At 39.2% G+C, this 12,172-nt stretch overlaps 1 protein-coding gene across 8 annotated transcripts in view; it reads left to right on the plus strand.

The window, feature by feature from the left end:
• The window catches only part of LRRFIP1 (LRR binding FLII interacting protein 1), a 185,788-nt gene that overhangs the window by 96,878 nt on the left and 76,738 nt on the right, over positions 1 to 12,172 (plus strand). For 4 of the 8 annotated variants that reach the window (XM_059727186.1, XM_059727182.1, XM_059727184.1 and 1 more), the window contains exon 3: positions 8,841 to 8,858. The exons of the other annotated variants lie outside the window; for them this stretch is intronic. In XM_059727186.1, coding sequence (XP_059583169.1) covers positions 8,841 to 8,858 — 18 coding nt within the window. The remainder of the gene's footprint in view (positions 1 to 8,840; positions 8,859 to 12,172) is intronic. 8 annotated transcript variants of the gene reach the window in all.

Raw genomic sequence — 12,172 nt, forward strand, 5'->3', positions numbered from 1 at the left:
ATTTCTGCTCTTACCCTTGAGGTTATAAGTGTGACACCCTCCTTTTGATGCTTCTTCCATCCAGCTTCCTTATTTAAATATATAGGTCATTTAGGACCTGTCAGGAAACCTTATTTAATGCAATTATGATAACACTTGTTTTGTGCAGAGGGTTAGCACTCATTTGCTTTGCCAACCCAATGGCGTCTGTTTTGTAATTTTTTCTTCTATGTTTCCAGTGTTTATGACCAATGCTGATGAATCAGTTGTCAAGTAAAAGTAAAATACAAGGTGACTGTGTAGGACCTATTTTGGAAACTATGGGAATTATGCAGTAGTACACTGATTCAGTTAGTCTGCTGAGTAGAATTACTATTAAAGACTTAAGTAAATTGTCTCTCAAAAGTGAAGGGAATCTGCTCTGGCACCTCCACTAATGCATGACCAGGGGATTTGGAAGACAAATGGTAGAAAGGGTTTGAATGGGTTGGGGAGGTAGTCAGTGAACATGGTAAGGGGATATTTTGCGGGTTGGAAGCAAGGAGCATGGCTGGTATGATATTAAGCCAGGAACTTAATCTGTATTTGCTCAACTAGAAGAGGAACCTGAATATAAGATGACCCTCCAATAATTAGATTCTGTATATGGAAAATGTATAAATGTTTTTATAATCCTCCCCCGACTTTTTCCCCTGGCAGCCCCTCCCCCTCTCCTTACTGTAAGACCCTGCTCTCCCTAAGCACATGGAAGTGAAAAGCAAATGTATATAACCTTGAAATTGAACATGGCTGTAGCTATTTGCATATAGTACTCATAGGCTTAGTTCATCCAGAATTGACAAATGTTACCTCTTTTGAAACTGCTGCAAGTTTTACCACAAGTACTCTATAAACGCTTGTTTGAGCAGCACTTTGGCACCTACTTGTACACAGTACAAACTATTCTCGATATTTAGTCCAAAACCAGCAGGCTCATGACTTACTGTAGAGTTCACTGGGCTGGGCCCCAGCAAAGTCAGCATGGTGACCACAGCCTAGCACTGCTCAATATATGCGTATACTTCAGATACCCCCCACAAAGGAGCTATGTGCTAATTATCCCCATACTCATGACTGGAATTGGATGCTCTTGTCACAAGTCCTAGGATCTTCCAAAAATACATATGCAGATGAGGTGCAGGGCAACCTGGTCTGCCTTCTCTTCATTCACTAATCATGTGTGCCAGGCTGAGAAAGGGAGGGGTGACAAAGGGATTCTGGGTGAGCTGTTTGGGGCCCCATTTGGTGATTTTTGCTAGACATTTAAGGCTGGCAAAGAAGTGTCAGTGGGAATTGTGCAGCTTAGCAGCGGGAGCGAAGAGGAAGTCAAAATGTATGCAATGTAATGTCTCACCATAACTGGAAAAAACAGTTGGTGCTGAAGAGGACTGTGTTTAATGGGTACTACTGCATGTCTTATTCAGATGGGCTGCACTAACCTATCCTTGTGGTAGGTTCCCATCAGCATCTAGGCCTTTTGGCTGTGATCAAATATAGCATTTTTGCCACCAAGAGGAAGGTGTCAGGGCTGGCTCTGGCCCTCCTGATGCTGGCCTGGTATTGCTGTACCTCCAGGCCCCATGCCAGTTCCCTGAGGAGGGAACACCTGCCTGTTCTTTTTTAAGGCAAGGTGCTGTGTATGGATGAAGAAGAGGAGGGAGACCTAGGATGAGCTGGACCACCAACATCAAAGACCGGACTGCAAAAGACAGGAAAATGGAGGAAAGTTATGTTACATCAAAGGTGCCCCAATGCTTAGAGCAGCCTCGGGACAGACAGACGGATGGACAAACTGACACATGCATGCACGCGCACACAAAAAGAGTTCTCATAATAATTTTTGCCTAATGTGGTCCATGTTTTATAGTTCTGTTCAGTGTTGGCTGCACTTAATCAGCTTCATATTTGGTTTCTGTTGCTGAGCACGTGCTCCTTTTGGCAGCAGTTTAATGATAGTGTATTTAGTGAAGCTTCCTTATATGCTATTATTAGACAAGAGGCTGTTTTCCCAATGCCAGATTGGGGGGAGGTGGCTACCTCATCTTGTATTTGAGTAAATAAGGTGTGTAACTGATTCAAGTTCAAGACAGGGTAGAGATGGGCCTTATAACCTAGTAAAGTAAATGGACACAAGGACCATGGTCCATGAGACTTGTTTGGTGTCGCATCTTGACAGATCAGTAAATTATGATGGACACTAAGTAGCAGGGATATATGGAATCCCACAATGTATTAAAAGGGAAGAAAGGATTTCTTTGGGTGATACCAACTGAACCATTAGGATAAGATTAGATAAGCTTTTGAATACAAGACATTTTGAAAGCTCTGTCCCAACTATGCAGTTGGTCCAATAAAAAGTATTGCCCTAAGAAGTCCTGGCCTCTTGCATAATTCCTGAACCAGCATGGCTACAACATCACTCTAACAGTATTGAAAAGGGAAATAAGAAAACTCACTCACTTTATCCAAATGCAGTGTTTAATGAGGAAGAATACATGCTGACAGGATTCTTTAGGAGACCTTTAAAGAAGTAACTTGTAATCATGGAGATCCCTTAGCAATGAGCAGTAAGGTGCAGTGTCAAATGGCCAGAAGTACCTGAGTAAATTCTTTGCAGCAACAGAGAGTGGAGATGTCACTAAAAGCATATGTCAAATATATCTGATGCCCCTAACTGGATCAATACCTGAGGATTGATTAGGGGAATGGAGAAGGAAAATAATTTTTAGAATGTGCTGAAATAAATTTACAAAGAGTTGAGAGGCCAGAACATGTTGACTGGAACCATGACTGAAAGAGATGCTAGCACAACACAGACCAATCTGAACTAAAAGCTGATAGATTGCACAACTAGTCTAGTTAGTATCTGAACAGTTGGATATACCACTCATCCAGTGTGCCTTCCAGAACATAATTTATGAATTGTTCCTTAAATATAGGGCCAAGAGCAGTTTAGATATGTTTTAGATGTCCTTTTGGAAAACATGCTTAGATGAAAGTGTGTCCTATGCAAGTAAATTTTTATTATTATATTTTTTTTTTTTATGAACAGTACCCTTCTGATTTGAGAGCACTGTTTGGCTATAATCAACCTGAAGTACTAAGCTAGAAAACCTAGCTAGCTGACTACCATATAAGCAACCACTCAAAATTACCCATATCAAAATTACCTGATGCAGTAAATATATCATTTTTAACTTCAAAAGGTTAGGATTGAACCAAATTTGATGTAGTCTGTTTCTGTGAAATATAGAAACACATTTCTGGAGAGGAATTCAGATCCTATTATACCCTATCACTGAACCTGTGCATAGGATTTAATGTTTTTCTAAGAAATTTCCTACTGAAAACAACTTGAGATGGGTCTTGCTTGTACCTTCATGAATGCTTCTACATCCTAACATAAAGGGGTGCAGATCATTGAGAATTAGTGGATGATATGACTTGGAAATTGTTTGAACTTTGGCAAGTGGCAAACCTATGGGTGACATTTTAAGTAGATGCAAAGAAGGCAAATACTTATGACTGAAGGGTCCTCATGCTACATCTTTTTACCACCTGCTCATTACAGTTGTCATCAAAACAATTTCATTTTTGCATCGACTGCCATGCAAGATGCTATAATAAGAGAGAAACAATCTCAGGGCTGGCCTTAGGGAAAATGGCAACCTGGGCAGACTTGTATTTTGGTGCCTTTTCTTTAAGTGTGTAGTAGTATTAGTAAAAGTTTAAGAAATAAAGCCCTGGGGGTACCTGCTGGGCTGGATCATGAGACTTGCTTCCCCATGGGAAAGCACCACTGCTGCTGTGCAGGGGAGCAAAGCAGGCAAGTGGACTGAAGCAAGTGCCGCCCCCCCTTCCCCCGCCATCTTCATGGGCCTGGCCTGCCTCCTCTTCAGCAGTGGCCGGAGGCAGGGGTGGGCTGGGCTGGGGACTGCTAGTCTTGCCTGGGGTAGGGAATGACCAGGGTGGGGCAAGGGGAGAACGCTGCTGTGGGCATGGGCTGCTTGTAAATGCATGCGTGTGGGAGGGGGGCACCTTATCATGGTGCCCTAGACAGTCACCCACACTACCCATTCATAAGGGTGGCCCTAAGCAATGTACTTCGTGAATTAGTGTTGATGAAAGTAATATTTACTCTAGGGTGGTTGATTGAAGCATCCCATTTGCTAGCTGTGGTAAGGATACATTGCCAGTTCATGAGCCATGATAAGAGGAAAAAATAACATATGGTTCTAACAGTTATACTTGCAAGTCTGCCAAATCCTATTTAACATGAGAAGAAACACATTGGTGTTGGGATTCTTTCAGATCCAAAGTGCAGCAGGAACCCAGTAAGTCCCAAGCTAGCAGATGTTTTATGGTTTATAACTATATATAACCAACCAGTAAAATCTTTTGGTTTTGTTTTCTGGCACTTTATTTCTCTGCAGTAGGGTTTGTTTCAAAGGAGTCATTTGGAGAGGGTTAAATTGTAAAGCTGGATTTATAATTGAAATCATTTAAGCTAGACTCGGTTGCAGCAGTTTTCATATTTTCAATTTTGATGCCTGGTTCACAATAAGTAATTTTAAAAGTTAGTCAAGTACTGAGTTTGTTTCTGAAATACTTTTTAACTGCTGGAAAATCATTGCACCACAGATAGAGAAAGTTGTTTCTGGCGGCTTTTAACAGCCTGGGGTACATGGAGCTCTTACAGCAAGAGTGATTTAGTGAGTGGAAATAATGATTCTTAAGAGAGAATAATGTTTACGTTAATCTTTTTTTCTTTCTGTAATTTCTTTTTTTTTTCCCCCTCCCCCTTTATATCTGTTTGACTGAAGGCTAGTCCAGAGGGGAGATAAACAATCATCACTTCTTAGTTTGTGGACTAAGTTTAGTTCTTCTGTCATCCTTAGCCATATGGCAGATGGATAAAGGAATGATGTCATTTAAGGCAGATTCCAGTGTGATTTGTTGTATTAGCTTATAAGGGCAATCATAGCAGGCAGTACTTATTTCTCCTCTTTCTGCTGCCTAACTAAACTGTGCTTTTATCCAGCTAGTGAGAGTTGAAGTGGTGGCAGGACTTGTCTGCTTCGCATTATTACAGTTCACACAAACTGTGCTCTCCATTGTAGTGCTAATTTTCAGTCCATTTCCCAGGCACTGTGTGTTCTTGTGTTTCTTTCTGGGGAAAGTGGCTGCATAAGTTCAGGCTGTTTTTTTGGTCAATTGGACTCTTATCTGTAAAGTGGACTTTCCTAACATATAGTTAATTTTCTTTGTGCAGTGAATTAATTACCTGAGTAACTGAGATCGTCAGGGTTATAGGCAAGATCAGAATTGGGTTTTTTATTTGTGAAGATTGGAATTTTTTATAGAAGATTTAGTAGAAGTTGAATTCTTAAGGCATTTAAAAAAATCCTGTTTTAGAGGAAGGATGAAAACTAATTTGTAAATTTTGTAAGTTGCAATATTATTGGTACTTGATGTAGAAAGCTGAAGTTTACCCCTTAAAAAGGGGTACATTCTTTTTTTCTTTCTTTCTTTTTTCATTTAGACCTTCCTTAAGTTTTCCTTCCTAGGACATAAAGCTTAGACCTTTTGTTTAAATTGATACTGTTAACTGAAGTGTAAATAAAGAATAATCTTGTTCCAATCTTTAATCCACAGAAGAAAATCCCTACACTTCAACTAACACAACAGAGAGCTTGCAGAAATGCTTTCTTTCTTTTGTCTAAATGTTATGAGATCAAGGGTGTAATAGCACAGTGGAAACTCGAATTGCTATCTTTCTAAACACGTGCATAGGCAAATCAAGAAGAGGAAAATATTTGCCAACTGAAGCAAAACAGTGATTCAGATATTTTCTAATGTCCCTTTGTAATTGTTTCCTCAAGATGCTTGTGGAAAGGTAACTAAATTTTAAGTTAATGACTGCAAAAGATCTTAAAATGAATAATTTACTTACTGTCAGTTACCCAGGGATTGAAAGGGCACTTCCTTCTGGATTTAGTCTCTAGAGATCACGTGATCTGCTGACCCAGATCTGACACAGTGAGTGTACAGGACGGTCACCTAAGTCTGGTTAGACAACAAGCACAGAGACCTACAAAATTACTGCTGGCTTGGACAGAAGCGAAGAGCATTATTGGTTAGAACTTGTTTTTCCACTTATTTATGGGAGAAAATGTAGGACTGTTCCTTTATGAAGGTCAGTCTGTATCCTTTTTAAAGAGATTACATAGCAGCTAAAAACAGGTACTGTACTTTGTGGCAAGATTGACGGGGAAAAATGAAAAGGGTATAGGGATGTTAATGTTATATTATCAATAGATCTGTTCTTTTTGCAATATATTTCATAATAAATGTGTGCCAGAAAAATTTGCAACTCTTGTTCATGTGAGAGATGGTACACAACTTACTCAACAGAAGCATACAAATTAAGTGGTATATGTTGGGTGTTGTAGGAATCAGGGAAGTCCTGTATTCTTTTAGCACTTGAAGCAATAAAATGGTAATGAGAAGTATGATCTATGAAGAATTGTGAGTACTTACAAATCTGTTGACTAAAAAAAGAAAAAGCTTTGTAGAAGGACATACCTACAATAAGACATTTGGATTTGTTTAGAAGTAATGGGTGTTTACTGCTTACTTTTCATCTATGTATAAATAGTCTTTAAAACCTTTTCCTGCTTATCATTTTCCTATTCGACACTTAAAACATTATGTACTGTATTGGTTGACTGTAAACTACCCCTAAAGGCAAGAGAGAGCTCTAATTGTAACTGTAAAGCGTGAAAGAGCATGGTTAGAATGGGAACGTCTTAGAGATTAAAAGGAGCCTTTTGAAGGATTTATTGATTAAAATATGGTGTATAGAAGGATGGCTTTCAAAGCCAGCTTTGCCAATTTTTTTTAATTCCAGATATTAGACTTCTTGAAGCACTGTTGTGAGAACAGTATTGAGTAGACTTGCCACTTGGCTCAGATGTTATAACCTCAAAAATGGGATTCCCAAAATAGAACTAGGAGTTATCTATATTGTGCATTACACATGTATAACTAGAAGGGAATCGATTAGGATTTCATGTTGGGAAGTATTGAAATAGAAGCTAATTAGGTTTCTGGTGTTTTCAGTTGTGCTAAATACTAACTTACTATTTCAGCATATTTCCAACTTGTAGCTTCCCTTCTTATTTTACTTAATTCTGAAATTATAATGCTGAAACAATGGTGCCATTTTGCTCTAAAGCAAGAGGTTGATAGCAATTCAGAAAGATAACATCGTGAGATGATAGACAAGTTGACTAATTGGGTGAGGAAGCAATTTTAGATCTTTTGGTTCCAATTGTTCCCTCTGTTGACATTTGACGAGTTGATCTGTTGGGGGCATTAAATTAAACTTTTCAATTGTAATTTATAATTGCCATAGTATAACTTACACAGGCATAGATGGAATGGCTGGCCTGGGAAGCATAGCTTTTGCAACATGTTGGTTTGTGTAGGAGGAGATGCCTAGGGAAATGCTGTAAAGGCACTGGGTCATGGAGTATCTCAAGATCTTTATTTAGGAGACTGAGGAATCCAAAAGCGGACCAACCTTGTTTCTCTTTCCTTCCAGCTGAATAAAAGAAAATTCAGAATTGAAACCAATTTCTTTTTCCCCACTAGATTTTTTCCATATATGAACACCCTTGTGTAGAAGTGATAAGCTTTTATTCAGTATCTGTGCGTCTCAAAATAGACAGTAAATTAATGATGTTTCAGTTCTGGTAAACTAGAAAATTGGCCTTGATTGAACACATTTGGCATGTACAACAGATGGCATATATTTTCTATTCTGTCACGAATTAGTGTTCCTCTAAACTAGCTGTTGCACAAAAGTTGCTTGTTGCTTAGGAATATCTAATTAATTGTACAAATTCAAAAGAAAATGTTCTTTTCTCTAAATTTTTTATCCCATGTATACACGGACTTGGATAATGTAAAAATGAAAGTCAATTCCAATATATGTCAGAAAGTAATTAAAAGGGTTTAATTTTTTTCAGTGCACTATTCAAACTGGTAGAAGAAATTAGGCGGTAGCTTTGTTTGTAGTAGCAGCAGTACAGTCATTAATTACATACATTGATCTTTGCAAAACTGTTAAAATATTCCCTCCAGTGTGGAACTGTTGTATATGCGTGAGAGAGAGAGAGATGAACAGACTTCTTAAACAGTATTCTCAGTTCACACCAACAACTGAGAGTTAATTTTACTTGATAATGCAGCTTTTTACCAGCTATTGAATGGTTGTTGCTTCTCTTTAATTTAGCAGAAAACAGCAACGTGGAGGACGATTCTGTACCAAATATTATTAAACTAGTTTGATTTTACTGCTATAATGGATGCATGTCTCTCTTCTTGGATGAATATTTGGGTATTCATTGTTTTTGAGGGGAGCGTTGCCATAGGCAAGAGTGCTGCAAATACAATTAGCAGATCTTGGAATAGTAATTTTACCACATGCTCAATGTAAAGTTTAAGAAAAAGATTTACACAGCATGTAACTACATCTCTGTTTGTGTAATATGGTATCAAATGGGTCTGAATATTACAAGACAGTTGCAATGAATTGGGTAATGGGGGGGGGGCTGAGGGGAGTTCTTTTTTTACAAAAGGTGAATAAATGTCAAGTACACCTTATTTCTCTGTTTGCATTTTCCTGGGCATACTGCAGAAAAAAAACCCACTTTTTTCCTTTTCAGTAGATGTTTAAAATTAGTGCTATTCATTAACATACTCATGCTAGCTTTGTTTCTTTCCTTCTTTCCTTCCCGTTCCCCTTTTTCCTGTAGATCTATCAGGTTCAAAAGGTATGGTTTGGCTTCTTGCATTATGGCTTGCATGCATTTCTCTCATAGGTCTCGCAGCATTTCAGAAATAAACCCCTCAAAAATGTAAGGCATGCAGCAGGTTTTATTTTCTCCATGTGACTTACTTACAGTCTGCCTCTTTCCTTCCCACAGATCTTCAAGGTTAGCTAGAAGTGAAGGGGAGAAAAAAGTTTGTATAACTTTCCTAGTCAAACATTTAAACAGCCCCTTTCCCCTGTCACATCTCAAACTAGCTCAATTCCCATTCTGTACACTTAATCCCTACTTTTAAGTCTACTGTAGTCGATAATAATTTGATGAACCTTCCCTAATAAGAGATGTTATGCAGACTCCTTGTATCAAACTCTGCATGGAGTAATGTGTGGAATGAATACCAAAGGCACAAGTTTTAAATGTACAAATAATAGTATTTACTGTGAAGCTATGGTAACATTCTGAAAGTGACAGCAGATGCATTCAGATTATCTCAAGTCAAAAAACCATATTGGTATATTGATGGCTTATAATACCTTTTGGGCAGTGGATCCAGGATTTTGAAAAGGAGAGGGTTTGGGACCAGCAACTGGTACTGCAGGAGTGGCTAACACCTTCCTCTTCCCCCTCCCCCCCCCATTTGTTGTCAGCCACCCCCTCCTGTCCACCATACTGGGCAGGCAGACGAACTCCCCAAAGCAGGTAAGAATTTCTGCCCCCCCCCCCCCCTTTTTCCATTCCCAGCTCAGAGGCATGTCCCCCTCCTCTACTCCCCAGCTGCCGCTGCCGTTTTCCCTACTGTCCTGGGGGTGAGGGGAACTCCAAAGTAACTCCAATGGGGCTGCATGGGGGGCTGGGCTCAGCTCAGGACAGTGGTGGAGGGTGAGCAGGATCTGCTGCCCCACACCTGTCCCAGGCCGATGGAACACTAGGTGAAGGGGGGGAACCTGTCTGCCACCTCTGCTGCTGTCCCAAGCTGAGCCCAGCCCCTAAGCAGCCCAGCTGGAGTAGGACAGGAGCTCCCCTCACTCCTGGGACAGTAGCAGTGTCAGGCAAGGGAGGGGACAGAGGGGATTCTTAACTTCTTTGGGGAATTAAAGTCCCTGGATGCTGCTCCTACAGCATGGTCAGAAAAGGTGTGTGACCATGCCACTGTATATGCTCTGGATTCATCCCTGCTTTTGGGTAAATTAGAAAGGTACATGAAATAACTATGATATGTCTTTATATATAAATTATCCATCTGTCTGAGTTAATTTAAAGATACTCGTCCCAAAATGAACTTCACAGTTCATTATTTTTGTAATTTAGGAATAAACTTCTACTATTCAGTATGAACATTTTCAGGTCACATGTACTTTGGGTACTCTACAGTCCATGCACAATAAGAGGAAGAAGTACAATTTAAAAAAAATCATAGGCATCATACTATCTTGGGTTAAAAAAAAATAGAAACCTAAGACACTATAAACCTGCTGCTGGCCATCTTATTCAGTAAATGCTGTTGCTGTGTCTATTACTTCTCACTGAATTACTAGTGTGTTCTGAAAAATAGAGCTCTGTTTTGCCACTCCTGTGTCCTTTGTTGCATGTTTCACTAACTGACCGCAGTAGTGAGTACACTTTCTGAAAGTGCCATTATACTCTGAAAAGTAACTAGATTAAGAGATACTTGTTGAAAAGACATGCTCTATATTCAGAGTTCTAGCCTGATGACTTGAGCAACAAATTTGCATTTTGCTTCTGTTTATCCCTGCAGAGCAAACTCTTGTTTATTGGAGTATCAGCTAAATTCAGTACCTTTCTGCATGTCATCAAAAGATTAATTATTAAAAGTTAAAAGGGTCAATGTTATGGTCAAATTTTAACCCTCAGTTAAAATGGACATCTGCTATTCAAGTGGGAGGCATTCAGATTGCAAAGATACAATAAAGCAACATTTGGCCTTAAGAATCTTTACTACTGAATTTGGCATGCAAACAAGAAAACCTCTAGCTAAAGTTTCTGATCCCACAGGTTTCAAGATTGGCATTTATTAGCTTATAAACCCAGAATTAGTGCCAGGTTTAAACACAGAGCCTCATAATGTCATAGCTTTTCAGAGTGGAATAGCACTTTAAGCTGGTTATGGCGTGCTAACTGCGTAGTTTAGTTGAATGGGTGAACATTTTACTTCCTAAAATAAATGGAGTATTGACTCATAGAAGTCAAAAGAAAGATTATCCAGCTTCGAATACATGAAATGTGAGAGGCAGTGGTTGATTTGGTAGGTATCAGTAACACTTTAAAAGGCTGCCAACCATTTGCAGTTTAATAGGAGGTGATCCTGTTTATTACAGCATTTTATAAATTGAATAAAGCCTTGTTCCCATCCTCTTTTCAGTAGGCTGAGTTAAAAAACCCATGTTATAAATGATGGGGTTAGGTTTGTATAAAGCATGATTTTTAACATTTTCGGTATATCTTTTTATAGAAACTGTGTAAACAAAGACCTACTTTCTTATTCTTATGGAGTTTTATCCTTAAGTTTATATTTTAAATCCATCTGGCCCATTGGGGAATTCCAAATCCATTTTTTTGGAGGGGGCGGGATGTCTTTTTTTAGGATTTTAACTGGTCAACATGCCCTGCTTCAGCAAGACTATGTAGGTAGACATGAGGTTTTAAACCAGTGGCATCTGGTTAAGGATAGAACCATACATATTTAATTTTTGCAAACTTTCATAGTTGTTACATTTCTGCCTGTTTAATACTGGCCTCAGCTGCTTTGATGAAAGTGTCAGAGCTTGTAACTATTGCCAGTTGTTGAAGAAAGAACAGAAATGTATTAACCTCTATTTTCAAGTACCATTTAAGTTATCTGAACACTTAAAGCTGAAGGAGGAAGTTATACTACACTTGCACTGGGGCTAGCCAAGTCAAAAAGATGTGTTCACACCCATGCTTAAAGGTTTTTGGAAAAGGTTAGGATTTGCATATTTGAAGAGGGGTAGTTAGCTGCGTAAGTCTGTAGTCAGGCAGAGGACAGGGCAGGGTGGCACCTTAGACTTAATGCATTTCTGAATTATTTGGTCTCTAAGGTACCACCCTGACCTGCCTTTTGCCTGTTTAAAGGTAAGCACATGGTTAAGTACTTTGCTGAATCATGGTCTCTTTCTTTGTGATCTAGAAACATGATGTTCTCTTAATGCTCCATATAGTTACTCGAATCCAAGATGAAGTCTGTTTTACACATTCTACGTCCCCTACCCCTGCCTTCCCCCATTCAGTGGTCCAGAAAGCCTTGTCTTGGATTTCAGTACTGGCCCAAGACGGCCCAC

This window comes from Alligator mississippiensis, chromosome 4 (assembly GCF_030867095.1).
Source record: "Alligator mississippiensis isolate rAllMis1 chromosome 4, rAllMis1, whole genome shotgun sequence".
Classification (NCBI taxonomy): domain Eukaryota; kingdom Metazoa; phylum Chordata; order Crocodylia; family Alligatoridae; genus Alligator; species Alligator mississippiensis.